Source organism: Pomacea canaliculata, linkage group LG14, assembly GCF_003073045.1.
Source record: "Pomacea canaliculata isolate SZHN2017 linkage group LG14, ASM307304v1, whole genome shotgun sequence".
Classification (NCBI taxonomy): domain Eukaryota; kingdom Metazoa; phylum Mollusca; class Gastropoda; order Architaenioglossa; family Ampullariidae; genus Pomacea; species Pomacea canaliculata.
Genome location: NC_037603.1, coordinates 10,772,564 through 10,788,458, shown reverse-complemented (window position 1 = coordinate 10,788,458; position 15,895 = coordinate 10,772,564). Strand labels below are relative to the sequence as shown.

General features: G+C 45.1%; 1 protein-coding gene and 1 long non-coding RNA gene across 7 annotated transcripts in view; one reads left to right on the top strand and one right to left on the bottom strand.

Annotated features, from left to right (window-relative positions):
- The window catches only part of LOC112555030, a 98,893-nt gene extending 86,805 nt beyond the window's left edge, over positions 1–12,088 (top strand). For all 6 annotated transcript variants that reach the window (XM_025223154.1, XM_025223157.1, XM_025223156.1 and 3 more), the window contains 3 exons: positions 394–471; positions 738–882; positions 1,031–12,088. In XM_025223154.1, the coding sequence (XP_025078939.1) occupies positions 394–471; positions 738–882; positions 1,031–3,686 (2,879 nt within the window). In that variant the 3' untranslated portion in view covers positions 3,687–12,088. The remainder of the gene's footprint in view (positions 1–393; positions 472–737; positions 883–1,030) is intronic.
- Positions 12,089–12,219: 131 nt separating this feature from the next.
- Positions 12,220–15,582, bottom strand: LOC112555035. The gene is made up of 3 exons (XR_003097395.1): positions 14,912–15,582; positions 14,553–14,647; positions 12,220–14,368 (listed from the first exon to the last, which is right to left on the bottom strand). It is a non-coding gene; the product is annotated as an uncharacterized LOC112555035 (long non-coding RNA).
- Positions 15,583–15,895: the final 313 nt, after the last annotated feature.

Here is a 15,895-nt window from a genome sequence, read left to right as displayed (position 1 = left end):
ACCATGCAGGTCGGGGTCTCCCCCATCCTCGACCCCATCCTTGTTAGATAAAAGTTGTGTTGGTGGCTGTAGACACATTGTACAGTCATGTTTATATTAAGTACAACCGTTTATTGTTTGTGACCTCAGAGGTCGGAAGTTGGAACACTGGTGTAGAGACTGGAGTGGTATCACACTGACTACAAACAAAATTATTTGTTGACAATGTAACCTTCCTCTCGCCCTTTTCTCTCGCACACTTCTCCGCTCTTTCTTTCTGTCTTGGAGGGGAGAAAGAAAAAAAAAGATACTTGTGTGACATATTTTTATTTCCCTCTACCACCTCCTCAATAGCTGGGCACTTGCTTGCCTTGCCATAAAATATATCACTACTCATCAACAATTTGTTTGCAGGGTACCTTGGCGACCTCAACGGGTATGGGAGCGAGGATGAACGACCCTGGCAGATGCCTGGTTCTTACGGTCTGCATGGTAAAAAATATTTTTATTTTTTTAAACATCTGTTGATATTATTAGAATTTTAAAAAAAATCCTAGACTTACTCTGGCAGCAGCTTAGAGCATAAATTAGTTGTTTTTGTGATATTTTCCAATTAATCCAAAATAAACCTTAATTACTGTTTTGCCATCGCTCACCAAGCATTGACATTGATTTAAGACCAGTTATCTTCTCCGTCCCCCTAGACATCCACTCGATGGCCGCCACACACTCCTGTTCTCTCTCTTTATTTCTGACAGCTGCGACTGGAGACCCCGACAATGGCTTCGACATATTCGCCGATGTACCCTCGGACGGCGACGATGTTGACATCGATCATCTTTTTGATGATGGCATCACTGCATCCATCGCCACCTACCTCTTGCCGGCGGAAAATACCAACAGGTCTCTAGACAGCAGGCTCTGTGTGTGCGAGTGTGTTTGTGTGTGTGGTTCTGATAAGATTTTTTATGAATGAGCATCAAAAGTCGAAAGTGTTATTACTTCAGTAACATGTTATTATATATATTATTTTTTTTAACTCTGTCGACAGCAACCCGCAGCCCGTGGTCCTACAAGACGACCTCCTACGGCAGCTGCGGATTCCCTTCAAGCAGTTTTCGTCCATGAACTCCTGCATGCGCGCGCAGGTTCACGTGACCCGCCCCCACATTCTGCGCATGCTCGAGCACAGCGCGCTCCGGCGGGGCAGCCTGCAGCACCACGCGCTGCTGGAGTCGGACAAGCTGACCTTTCTACCCGTCGCCGTCCTGTCAAAGGTCGAGGCCGCCTTTGAGCAGCTGACACGCCGCCCTTCACCTAGGACGCCGGCCACGACGATTTCCGGGTCACTCGGCCTCCTGCCTGACCTCCAGACCGACAGCGACCACCTGTTGATTCGTCATCTAGGAGAGATGTCGCTGAGACATTGTGACGAGGATGGTGGTGCCGAGAGTCCTGTGGAGGACGAGGACACGAAGGACGGCTGCCGGCAAGGCGGATCCTTGAAGTTCGTCATCTCCGGAAAGGTCACCAACGGCGGGCATGACGGGAAGTCGGAGAGCTGGACGCTGAGCCAGTGCGAGAAGTCCGCTGTGATGTGGGTGAAGAAAGAGAAGAATCCTCTGCAAGGCTGCTGTGCCCAGTCCCCAAGCAGAGCTTGCACGCCTGTTCCTGCCGCCCCTCCCCAGCGCCTCCTTCCAGGGGAGATTCCTCAGCCCGCTTCCGCATCAGGAAATCAGGATCAGGATCCTGACAGCACCGTCGACAAGACATACTTGCTACAGACCTACAGGGGTTCCCAGGTGCCCAGTGGTGCTGAAGACAAGCGTCCTTCTAGCCGCTGTCAGAGCGACAAGCACTCGCCGTTCAGGGCCGTTTCTGACACATCATCCGCAGCCAGGACCCAAAACGAGGCGATGACCCCATACGGCTACCAGTACCCTGAGTCTTCATTGCCTGCTTCCTCCGCTGCCTCCCCTGCGAAGCCTTCCTCGGTGCTACTAAAAGCTGCTCACTTCACACCGAAGGTTGTTAAAAAGGAATTTAGCGAGGTTGAGATCCTGTCGTCCGTGTCCAGTGTCCCGGGCGTCGGGAGTCACCCTTCCTCGCTAATGTCCAGCTCTCGGCCAGCTACCAAGTCAGGAGGAGCTGTGAAAGGAGTGGGGTCAGGGATCGGCAAGGCTTCGGAGGGGAGTGGTTCGACGACCAGATCCTCCGTGCCCTCCAGCGCTGCCCACACCTGGGGGAACTCGCGTGGCTCGGGGAGGCGCAGCACGTCCGCAGGCGGTGGACTCGTCTCGTCTGGTAACAGCATAATCATCAAATCGTCTGGCCAGGGGCCAAGTGCTGGCCACGTCACATCCGGGGACAAAGGTCAGTCGGCGAGTGCGCCGCCGGCACCTTTGCCAGTTCCAAGCATGGAGTCTTCCGAATCGCTTGCCAGAACTGCGAGCTCTGCGCGTGAAATCTGTTCATCAGCCAATGGGAGTCGGGAACCCAGAACATTGCCGTGGTTGTCACAGGGAGGTCGAATTCTAGCATCGTCGTCGACCCCGAGAAGTGGACGAGACCCAAGTCAAGAACACAAGAAGTCGCCGAACTTTACTTCCGGATCCAACTCGGCATCGTCCCGTGAACCGTCAGGAGCTTCTCACTCCTCCTTTCCAATGTCTATGGCATCGGCACCAGGCAGGGAGGCTGGGAGGGACGTCAGGGGCGGCAAGTCGCCCAGCATGATCCCAACAACTTTCTCCTCCGCCTTCACGCAGTTCGTCAACAAGGACCTGTCTGTCGTCTATGGCGACTATCCCAGAAGCGAGTCGCGGACAGTTCAGAGGTCAAGCGCCGTGCATGCGCTGCCCAAAGGGTCAAGCCAGGAACACCTGACATCATCCATCAAGCGATCAGCTGCTTCCTGCCCGTCATCGCTGTCGTCCACTGCCGCGTTATCGACTGCCTCATCCTCACTTACTTCAGGCAGAACGTTCAGCAAGGAGTTCAAGTCGCAGCCACGCCCCAGTCCGCGACCTGCCTCGGCGAAAAAACAGGAAGCGCCCTCGCCCTCAAGTTCCTCGTCGCTTTCCTTGTCAACTTCGTCGCAGTCGTTTACGTCCGGCAAGTTGACATCCAAAGAGCCCAGCCGCTTGCCTCACAGTGCAGGCTCGGCACCACCTCTCGTGAGCATGGGGCTCTCCAGGAATGCCAGCTCCTCCATCTTGGAGTCGACGCCGACAAAATGTCTTCCATCGTCTGTGCCGTCGCATGGGTTGTTGTCATCGTCCTCCGTTATCAAGGACTCTGGGAATCGGGAAGATAGAGTGTACCAGACTCTGAACCTCGGGGATAACCAGGTTCTGCCGGGCATGCAGGACCCGCCTGGGGGCAGGAAGCCGGACACCAAGACCAAGAACCCGCAGCTGGACTTTGTCCAAATGTTCTCCGACGAGAGTTCCAGCAACTCTTTCACCACCGTTGTGGATAATCTCGATTATGATAGCAGTCACTCCCCCGTCGGGACCGCTGGGATTACGGTCACCTGTGGCAGTGGGTCAGAGGTCAATGCTGCTGAGCCAAAACTGTCCGGCACGGGGCCTACCTCCCTTGGCGCCTCGGCCAAGAGCTTTGGCTTCGGCGTGTTCGGGCGAAGCGTGGCTGGCAAAGACACCAACGACAATGAAATCCACTTGTTCACCAGGACCAAGCCCTAGTGCCCTCCATGCCTCCTGAGCCTTTTTTGGTCACGTGTCTTTCAAGATCCGCTCCACGCGCAGTCTCGCTGTGCTCCTTCTGGAACAAGAAGTGACGAACGTGAAGACTTTGATGAAGCATCAGTATTGGTTCGAGTCTCGCTCTGTACACTGTGGAAGACATTTTTTTGCTGTCGGTGAAGAAGTGTACCCTGGGCCTCGGCCTGCTCCTCCCACCGATGTCAGTGTTTGAGTATATATATACCTAACTTCCACAGCTTTGACATGCCATGAAGGAATTCTCGTGATTTGATTTGTCCATGTTTGTTTACATTTTCCTGCTCATGAAAAACACTGTTGTCGATGTGATTCTTATATTTGTGGTTGGTTGCCTTCGGCTCATGTTGCTGTGGAGACAGACGCAAGAACAGTTCGCCATGGAACCAGGATATTAAAGCCCGGATTATAGACAGACGTGGAGAAAAAAGTCTTGTACATGTTCGAGTGTTTTTGTTTTGTTGTTTGTTTTTTGTTTTTATTTTTTTAAATTTGTTTTCGTTGAGCCATATAAACTTTTGATATTACAGTTTTGATTAGTGTTACAGCGGTTCATACTTCCTCTTGTGTTCTCCTGTACAGTCAGTCGTCGTCAGCTGGTGGAGAGATGGAACAGCGACACCTACACTGTGAATGTGATGCCTTTCATGTGATGGACATGTGACGTATGTGTGACGTATACCGCTCAGCACGTGTGCTTTATTCTCCGGTTGCTGCTTAGTACGGAAATAGTATTGTGTGTGTGTGTCGGCCTGCCGACCAATCGTTTCGTGGCTTAGCAGTTTTCTCGACCAATCGTGGATCCGCTTACATGTAGAAACCGTCAAGCTGAGCTAGAGTATGTCGTGACGTGGATACGGGTGTTTCCGGGTAGAGCAAGTAAAAAAATGCATTCTCTTTAAAAAAAAAAAATAAAGAGATGTTTATTCTCATTGACAGCTGTGACAGCTGTTGGAACCGATAGCAGCATTCCACTGCCAGTGTGACGTAGCGAGGACCGTTGGTGTGGGAGTCTTGTCTAGTTTCCTTGACGTCACTGTGTCCCGTACGCAACAGCCATGTTGCTACCTTTGTTCGCCCTTAGGAGACATGTAACTTAGTCTGGCATTGTGTGTGATGTCACTTAGCCTAACATTTTTATCTAGGGATGCTCAAATGGATTCGTCACTGGGGGTCAGACACATACGGGTAATTTTTATAGTTTTTTTTTGTTTTGTTTTTTTTTTTTTGTAAATTGAGAAAGTATTCTTCAGAATGGGTTTTGTTTTATTAGTTTAGAAAATGAGAAAGTATAACAGCCTGTTGCCGGCAGGATGGAAAGAATTACACAAAGTGAATGAACTAGATGTTGGCTTCTTACAGTCCCATGAACTGCAGCTGCGTGACGCACGTGCCGTCACTTCCTGCTGACATCCAGTACTTGGTTCTTGTCGGTCACGTGGTAGTCTCGCGTCACTGCACCCACACTTTGTTATGCTGGACGATGTTAGGTTGACATTATGACATGGAACTGTAGACTGGGACAAGATGTGTGTATCTGTGCTTTCGAATGGCTTTCTGGTTTTACCAGTGTTACCAATGGTGGATCTCGTGTACATTTGCAGTTTCCTGGTTTTTCATGTTCCTCGCACCTGTTGTGTTACAGACTGTTGATGCCTTACCTGGTGTCAAGGCACGTGTTCGTTCTCGCCATGTCTCGTTCTTGTTCTTGTTTTCCATTGCCATCACTCACACTGTTACTCGTTGTGCCGCAGTTGTTTGGACCTGCTGGGTGGTTGCGTTGTTGGTCAAGTTGTCAGTGGCTTCGGCGAGAAGTACTTTTTATTTTGTGATGCTTTTACTGTCATGTTTGTACAGCGGAGAGCTCTGGTAGCAGGGGAGGCAATGCGGTACTGGGTACTCACTAGTCAGTCGTGATGGGGTCGCTCCGTTCATTCCGCCTTTCATGATGGTCTTATCGGATTTGCATCGCGTGTCACCGCACATGGGTCCCCCCCCACACTCCAGGCCCCTCCCCCTAACCCCCCTTCCTACACACCGCAGCGCCTCCTATTATCGCGCAGACAGGAAGTGTGCTCAAGGGGAGTGCACTCGCCATAACGGTAATCGCCAAGGCGGCAGGGAACAGAGGGTGCTCATTTTTTTTCTAATCATGAATTTTAGAGAGCTCGGTGATAAAGGTCGCACAACCTAAACTCAGCACACACCTCCAGTCTTTGTTGATTTTTGTTTACAAACCTCCAAAGCACTCAGGTCACAGTCTCCCCATCCTTCCCCACAAACCACGGTCACTACATTTTTATCTTCTTTCCACTCCCTCCAACATCCCGCTTCTGAAGAAATGGAGAAATGGTTTGCTATTCCCCACTGAGTTCGTGGAGAGAGGAAAATGTGGGTTCATCGTGCTCAGTGCAGGAGCTGATAACTCGAGATGGGATCGTGGTAGTCGGGTGGAAGTCCTTCCGGATAGGACCTGAACAGGTCAAGAAGTAGAGCGGGTGTTGTGATGAGCATGCCGCTGATAGCCAGGGTCACAGCTTTGTGAACACTGAGGTGAGTTGCTGTCACAAACACGGTGGCTGAAGTCGGTCTCAGCTCTCTACATTTACCTGAACACTAGCAATGTGAAGACAAGAGTGCGGACTACTCACCGCATCGTTCACTTCTCTTTCTTTCTATTTTTCTCCGTATTTTTTTTTTTTCCAAACATTTTCTGCAACTCGTCCTATTTACTTTCCACCCACATACCCCTATATCTCCATTACTTTGCAAGTAGACGTAAAATAAACTGCTCACAGAATCGAACCAGCTGATTTTTATGTCTCCTTTTAAAACATTATCTTCTTTCTGAAGCTTTTTAAACTGTTTATTTCCTTAAAGCCCATGAACCTTCGTGAGCGACTTTGTCGAGGGCGTGAAATGGTTGGGTGCTTCCACACACACACAGAGATCCTACAACCAGCTCTGGCTCGGGTGTCAGGTGCATAAACACACAACCTTAACCCTGTTCACACCCGCAGCCTGTCACACCATGGGAGACATCGAGGGCAAAACAAAAACTTTAGTTTGATTCTTTCTTCGTACTTCTGCCTGGCAGACATTCCCCACTTTCTTCTCCCATCCCCACTACCCGGGGTGTTAACCGGTTACAACGGTTCACAACTGGTGTCGCCGTGCACCTCGTCCTCCCCTGACATCTCTGTCTCTCCAGTTTAAACGTTTTCCATGATGGCGCTGGTTCCTTGTTCCTGTCTTCATCCTGACCTGACCCTGCTGCTACATTGTATTCCTCCATCCTGCAAGCTTGTGCAGCTTTTTGCTCCACCCGGTCATGCGCCTTGCGGACTGTAATGGCTTCCGTCTAGACGGCGCTCGCCTCGCTCTCAATCCTTTTGCATTTTCCGCAGTCTATTTCCGCTAGGGGCAAATAACTCGCAGATCAAATTATCCTGGGATAGGCTTAAACTGTGTTCTCCAGACAAATCTCTAACTTCGATTTGCATTAAAGGAAAATGTTCAACCCAGAATAGCACGGGAGTAAATGTTAGATGGTCCGGAAATGTTTGTTGTTTATTACTCTGGGAATGTTTATTGTTGCTCTTGTCAAATGGAGGGAAGCCAAAAGGGAAGCATCAAAGAGGAGTTAGTACAGCCATCAGTTGTCTTCTATGTTAACAAGAATTGTAAAATTAACTTGAGTGATTGCACCTCTGTTCTTGGTGGGCGTATTTTATGAATTTGTTTTGGCCAGGTATCTTTGACTCGGATATACACTTTAAAATCTGTTTTTATGCTTTCCCGCTTGACACTGTGACTTTGTCAGACGTTGTAACGAGAGTTGTGGCTGACCACACCTGGCCGTGATGTTGAGAGTAACATTTTTGTGAAAGCATTGTAAATAAAATATTTCAACCAGGCATTTAATAAGGAGTTTATTTATTTCAGTTCAAATGTTTATCTTAAACTTCGACCTCGCTTCAGTCAGACGATTATAAACTTCCTCTCCTCCTCTTCTCTCCCTCTTCTCATTGAGGTACATTTCTGTAAGTTGTTTGGGGTTGATAGACAAAATGTTTTGACACAACCTTTTTTCTGTCTTTTAACGAACATTTTGAGAATACTTATTTCAGAAAATACTTTCACTTTCAGTTAATGTTTCTTTTGAAAGCAAGGACCACTTTAATAGAATTTATGCAATTATTTTTGTCCTTTCACATTTATGGTTTGGCTTGTTTGACCAAGGCAGTTGCTGGTCAAATAAAAACAAATAAACCAGCTTAGTGTGAGTGGCTTTTAATAAATAAACTTTTAATAAAGTTCGCAAGATGCTGGCCCCTGAAGGCGATGGTAAAGTACTTACCCTGACCTTCAAACAAAAAGTTCATATGAGTGTTGCTCTCATTACAAGTTTCATACCTTAGTGAAAGTATCACGATCTGTCTGAATTCGGAAGAACCTGCAGCACTTACGGGTAGGTTGCTAGTAGTTTGAGTAGTTGATTATCACATAGTTCCAAACATTGGACCAGTTGAATGGAACATAATGACCAGAGGGTGGATATTGCCCCGAGGATGTAGTCTGGGGATTGCTGCAGGTGAATGTCAATGCCAGTTTAGTTGCACCTTGTCTAGCAAACACCTGTCTGATGTCCGCTGGACTGTCACATTTACTGCTGATTATTCGCTTTTCTGAACAAACTGTTCATCCCCTCGAGCCTCAACCCTTGTGTTGTTCTTGATAGTTGGCTCAGCCAGGGTTTATCATAGTCTGAGCTGATTTCTGGTGGCTTGGTGCTGTTCTAGTTGCTGTTCTAGAGGGACCGTCGACGACCTGACGGAGGTTGGATATCTAGTTGATCACGTGACTGACAGTGTGGCCAACATTGCGAACGAAGAAGTGATTAGCTGTAGGATGTAATGGGAAAGTCTCATCTTTATATTTTGATGACAAGTTTGTTGTTTGAGTTGCCCAAGGTTCTGGCGATATTCCACACTATTTCTTTGTTTTCAAGAGATAAATGTGGTTTTAATTAGCGTTAATGTGATTGTGAGTTGGTTACAGCGGTTAGAACTAATGGAATCACACAGCCAGCTGTTGTGTATGGAATGAAATAATGTAGGAGTAAGTGGAGGGGTGGCTTAGTTAAGAATTTTTATCCTCAACATTTGTTGCGTTTATATCCAGAAGCTGTTGTTCATGGTTTGTTGCTATAACTTTCATTCTCTCCGTCAGTGTCGCCAGCTGCAAAGACGAATCAGAATGAAATAACTGCATACAATTCTGACTCAAAAGCCTCGTCCAAAGCCTGTTCCCACCCTGTGTACCCCATCTTACCTTTCTGCGGGTGTGAAGAAAGCTCTGTTGATAATGGGTATGAAGGGAGGGTTTGCGACAAAGTCTTTGTGCAGAGAAGAATGAAATATTTCTTGACCTCAACAGCGGGGAAGGGAGGGTTGTAGTGGAGGTAATGATCACCTTGAAGGTTAGAAAGTGTTGCAGCGTCTCTCAACTCTCTTTTCCCCACAAGCAAACATTTAATAATCACAGGCATGCGTGACTTTTAAGATGATGATGGGGAGGTTGAAGGTCAGTTAACGACCAGCAGAAGACACGCGAATGCAGTGGAGCAGGATGTTGGGGGGCTGTGTGTGTGTGGGGGGGGGGCTGCGTGTGTGTGTGTTTGGGGTGGGGGGAGCAATGCCTGTGATTTGCATGTTTAAAGGACGAAGTGGCCGCACATCAAAGAAGCACGCGAGTTGTCGAGCAATCGTGGCACCTGCGGGAGGCTTGCAAGGGAGAGCAACGCAGTTGACAGTCACCTCCGCTGACCACCCACCCCACCTTTATTTGTTTTTTTGGGTTTTTTTGTTTTTTTTGTTTGTTTGTTTTTTTTTCATGCGGCCACCATCTTGCTTCCCAACGTGTCTCGGACTCTACACCCGGAGACCGTTTGCGGACCCGCGTGTGCTTTGAAGACTTGCAACGCAACTAAACGCGGGGCGGGAGGGGAACGATGGGGTTCAGGGGGGGTTCAGGGGAAATTAAGGAGTGGGACACGAACATGTGAATGCACTTGTGTTAAATGCGAACTCTGTGTGTGTTGAACAAGGAGAGGGGGTGTCTGCTTTAGTTGTAGTATTTTTATATTATTTCTGGAATAAAGTGTCTAAGGAGCGGGTCTTAAAGTAAATTTCTGATGGAAAAAAATGTCATACACAATCAATGTTTTATGAAGTTTTTTTTTTCCTCTATCGAGAAAAAAACCTTGTTGTCACAGGGCAACGTTAGCCAATATTAGACGTTTATTGTGGGAAGAGGAAGTCGGGATGGAGGATAAGTACAACCTACGTAGGTTATGACCTCTTTTATGCTACACGACTACACTCGTTTTACCGAATCTTTATTTTCAAACGACCCATGGTCTATGTAAAGGCTACCCAGATTCATTGTGCTTGATTAATACATTAATACATAAATACATTATTCGGTCGTTCAGAACCACAAAATTCATTCAGCTTCCATCAACCCAAGCTCAGAACCTTGAGCTGTACCGAGTTCAGGTGCACGAAACCTCGTGGTGTCCCCGAGTACAGTTACCTGCGACAGGGTGGGAACGGCTCGTACTAACCTCAAAGCTACCTTTTATTGACTGGGGATGGGGATGGGGATGCAGAATTAAGAATGGCAGTTAACATCAGCTTCCACCATCTTAAAATCCATTTTATTTCTTCCCCGCCCTCACCATACTGGTTCATCGACATAACCGGTTTCTCGGTTTGTGAGGTTTATCCGGTCTAGGACCGTGCGCCTCATCCCAGTCATCGTACCTGAGTTATGGGGAGGGGGTTGTAGTTTGGGGGGAAGGATGTACCGACACTGGGTTCTGACAACCTGCTTCGGGTCGTCTGGTGAGATCGATTGGTGAAGACAAATAGCAGCAGGCAACCCAATGTGGGCTAAACACACCCGGCCATCAAGCGTACACCCGTTTCCGGGAAAACAAATACATCTTGCCCTGATTGTCAAATGATTAAAAAAAATGCAATCTTCTTTCTATTCACGAATAGTTTTTCTCTCGTGGGTATCATTATGTTTGTATAATCATTGTGTAGATAATTGCTTTAGCGGGAGGAGCACCTGTTTACTATGATGTCAGCAGCAGAACTGACTCAGAGAAACGCCCAAAGATTATTTACCGTTAAGTTCCGTTGTTGCCCCCCACGACAGCCGTTCACGAAGAAAGACTTGAAAAGAAAAATATTTTGGTTTTAAGGGATTCTTTGTCATTCGTTCTAAAGGGTAGAGGTGGGGGAGATTCCTAGACCTTCAAAAATGTCATTTTGAATGTTTATGATATAGTGATCTGTTGACACGAGGGCTGTCATTTCTTGCTCAATGATGAGGTAGCAGGCGACTTTGAATGAGTCCCAAGGAGGAGCTCACAGCTGTTAGTCATCGTCTCTCTACAGGGAGGTGGAGGCGATCATATTTGTTCATGGCCATGTCGACTCCGTTTCGTCGTTTCCTTTTTATCGCTCACAGATGAGTGTGACATTTGCCTTTGTAGACAGACTCATCCATTTTTCATGAGTGTGTGGGGTGGCTGCATTGGATTCTGGCCTTTAGAAGAGATCGAGTCATTTTCTCCCTTGCGATGGGAAAAAAAAAAATCAAACCAACCCATAATATCTGCAATCTGACAAACATTATGGAAATGTTCTTTCGTTTGTTCTTTAAAAAAAGAGTAGTTGTGTAGTTAACAGACACTGGTGAGGGCAGGACCTAAAAAAAAGTACAACTATATTTTCTTGTGTGTCAGCACTTGTGAGCTGTTGGTGTGGTTACAACTGTTGGGCTGCGTGTTTCTCGCATTTCTCACCGAAGTGGAACAATTGTTGTGGGAGGAACAGTGTCACCTTGCTTTATTACCGAGGCTTTGGCGATCACATTTCTCTCCTCTTGACTGTGCTTTGTACTTAACATTTGCTGCTTTGTTTTGGCAAAACGGTGAAAATTCTTTTGAGAATTAGAATCATGTTTTCAGCATCCTTTCAGTAATTAATATCTCTCCTTCTCTTTCTGTCTTCGCTCATTCCCGCGCTATATTCTTTATCGTCTTTTGTCTGCCTTCCCCCATTCCCGGTGGTGTGTGTGTGTGTCCACACGCGTGTGCATGTCTAAAATGTTTCGTAACAACATGAGATGACAAGACTGGGTGTGATTTCTGGGTAAACAAGAAGTATTGTCGGCTTTGTTATTTGTTTGTTTTGTGATTTTCTGTACAGAGTATATTTCCACGTTTTAATGGGAAAAAAGAAAAGTACTGTGACATTAGTGCAAATAAATATTGGCTCTGTTGCTTCAAACCAGATAGTTGTCTTTGTATCGTCTGCTATTTCTGATTTAGTGTGCGGCAAGACCACATGCCTGACAGCGCATGCGTGGAAAAGATGAAGTAGGAGGCGGATGCGGAGGAGGAGGGACTTCCGACGAAGTCAGCTCCAAAACTGTACCATCCATGCGAGTCTGCAAACAAAAAAACAAAAAACAAAAAAAAAACAAAACAAAAAACAAAAAAAATCCAACCAACCAAACAAACAAATAAAAAAAAACAACAACAAACAAATTTTTTCCACAATTTCGGATGTCTAAAAAAATACATCAAAAACGAAAATTCATTTACGGTTTCAGATAGCACTTCTAGTGATAATTTAATTATTTTATTACTGATGGAGAGAACCACTTCATGCATTCTTAAATACCGTTTTGTATGCATGATTATCATAATTATGGTTAGCGGGATAATTGCAGATCGAGGGCAAACGCTGAGGGAGGTTGTCAGTGAGTTGATGTGCAATTTCATGTGGTTTTTTTTTTTATTATTATTATTTGCTTTGCTAAATAAACACAAGGGAAAAGACACAGTTATTGCTAACAAACTATAATGAGTTGTATTCACATCAGCTTGACAGACTATTATAGTATATTCAGTAGTGGACTGATGTTGTCTGTTAGGTGGTATTTTGGCCGATACAAACAAACCCATCATTTCCAATTCGCATATGCTCCCAACTTGTCATACTTTGCAAGCGCATTTCTTTAGTTTATACCTAGAAACGAGTTGTGTAGAATCGGCAGACAATAGTATTGCACATCTACCTAATTACTTGAAAAATAAGCATCCTGGATAAGAAATAAAAGCAAAAATCGCACAAGGAAGACGAATGCTTATGGAACTAATGAAAAAGTAAATTTAAAGGTAATTTTTTTAAGAAAATAGTTATATTGAAAGTAAATAGCTAAGAAAAATAGACCAGTTAAAACACGTGTAACAGTTCTGGACTGTTGCTTGCAGAAAACAATTTAAAGAAGTTAATGTGTAATGCTAATAAAGATCGCTAACTAATGAGAACACATGGTTGCACATTTCTTTAGAAATCGTGTACCTGCCAAGTTGGATATAAGTGTCTACAACTCAGTGCTTTGATGTCTCGAAAAACAGATTTAAATAAGACAAGTAAATGATAGTGACTGTTGATTACCTCAATCCAGTTTTTAACCCCAGATATGACCTGAACCCACTGGCCTGTCCATCAAATTCTGAAACATCCAACGACCCATTTAAAAGAAAAAAATCTTAATTTATGACTGCGTCTGGTCTTCAAGAACGACACAGCTGGCGTACGAGAAAAATAAAAACCTCAACACAAGACTGATAAAGTTCAAGGGAAATAACCACTCCTAAGCTGAGAAAAGCAGAAAGCAAATATGACGCATTGAGCTCCCCTGCGCCCGTTCAGGAAAATCACAAATTCACAGAGAATGCCAGTATACTTGGGGATAGAAGAGCCCAGTTTTCAAAAAATGAAACAGAAAAAAATGTGGACTAAATTTCAAAGAAAAAACAACTATGATTAGTTTTCTTTTGTCCAGATGAGCACATAATAAGCTTTTAAATGTAAATCAATCTGATTACAAAACTTTTTTCCCCCCAACAGTAAAGCTTGGTTAAAGCTTTGCCAGAGGTTGGCCATGATTAACTTTATTTTCTTTGTTAGATTAGGAAAAAAGTATGATAAATATATGATAATAGATACCCAACCACTTCAGTTGTCTCAAAGATTATTAGAGTCTACTCAGGGAATAGGAGCTGTAAGGGTGGTAACTACTAATAATAAAGGTGCTTCTGAATCCCCAGCATGTAGCCACGCTTGTCATTGCCAGGCCATGAATATGAAATAGCAGGTGTGTCTGAAAAGTAACGAGACTAGTGTCCCAAACAATTTATTATTGACATACTATTCCCCAAGAATAAACAAAAAATAACAGACCATATATTTGTTTAGATGATGCAGACTTTGTTAATTTGTGTCTCACAGTTTCTCCAACAAGGCTCAGACTGGCTAGTGAACTGCATGAAGACATCTCACACACAGAAACTGTACATGTTTCTTTAAGAAGCAGATTAAAGTGAACTATTCCTTTGCTAGCATGAATGAAATTTTTCCCGAGTTCTGAAAACATCTTCATTCTGGCCACCACAGTTGTCTCCCATTGACCAGCCTGCACTTTGAATCTTCACAGTCAACCACCAAAGTTTCACAATGTCTGACGATTTTAAAAACTTCAGTAGTTCTGGTAGCTTTCTGTAAATTAAAAAATACAGTAAATGATATTTATGCACTATAAACTAAATCTTTGTACAATAAGCATAGCCTTAAAATGTTTTACTCTGAATCACCATTTGATGGATGGTTGGGTGGATGATTCGTTTTGTGGGAAAGTGCTTCCACCGATTTGGGGAGAGGGACGAGAAAGAAACCTGAGTACCCTGAGAAAAACCCTGACGGCCTTGCCAAGAGGTGTCACGGGATGAAATCTGAACCCAAGACCTTTCACTGTACAAAGCCCTCCATGATGTTTACCTGAAAATATATACACATGTTTACATGTCAAAAAGTAACAAACAATAAACTACAACTGTTCAGCTGATCGCCAGATGGAGACTTCTATTGACTAGCCCCCATGTTTGCTTTTTGGCTTCTAGAGCGAGGCTTCCGATTCTAAGTTTGGTCTCCTGACAGAATTAATGATACTTTTACAAGCGCAAATAACTATTTATTGAGAATAATTTATAATTAAAAAGGAACAAAAATAACATCAATAGAAAATGAAACATTCTACAACACCTGTATATAGTGACGCATGTAGTAAGCATCTACCGTAGGCCATCATGTCCTGGAACACAAGGACGTTACTCGCAGACCACCTGCTGCCAACAGCTCAATGGTCTGAAAATCCATGGTGGCCAAGTGTTGTAGACAACTGTTTAAAAAAAAGAACATTCCAGTCACGTGATAAGGAGGTATTCCTTTGACATGATAATAGAAGGCTTATCACACAGAGATGTCCTTTGACATGATAATAAATGTCTGAAGATATGTCATTTGACATCTTTCTTCTTTTTCTGTGTGTGTGTGTGATAGATAACAGAGTTGATGGATGAGTGAATGTTCATCAAGTCACATGGAGACACGACTGTAATCACCAGTCATCTTTGAAAACGTGACACATAACTTATTATTAACCACCATAGGCATCTGTGCGAATCTGACAACAGGAGACTTTGTCTCTCACATCCACCAGCAAGTCACTTCCGGCTGGGTCAAGATGTCAACTATACAGCCAGACAAACAGATAAAGCGCCACTGAAAACTGCCACGTCATGTCAGTCGTTAGACAAAGAAGACTTTCTTTCTCTCTTTCTCTCTCTCTCTCCTCTCTTCTCTCAACATCTTAAAGAACATCACGTGAGAAATTCGTCAAACAGTAGAACACACGGACGAAGAAAATGATTTAAGGCGCTTTATAAATACGACACATTCACGACACACACACACCGAGGGAAATATGCCAAGGATAATGAAAAGGATTTTGTGCACAGATGTTACTTGTGCAGTTCCGCCTTCCCCACTGAGCTGCAGAAGAATGTGGGGTCGTATTTCCAGTTTCCGTCTTTCGCTGAATCCCTCCAGCCCCTGATTTCCCCCAGGCCCGCACTGGTATAAGTTGTCCCTTATCTTGGGGCTGATGTATGAGGGGGAATGATGACTAAAGTCCGGTGCTACTCAAACAGTGGAGTGTGACTGACGATAACTGCATGTCATCGCTTT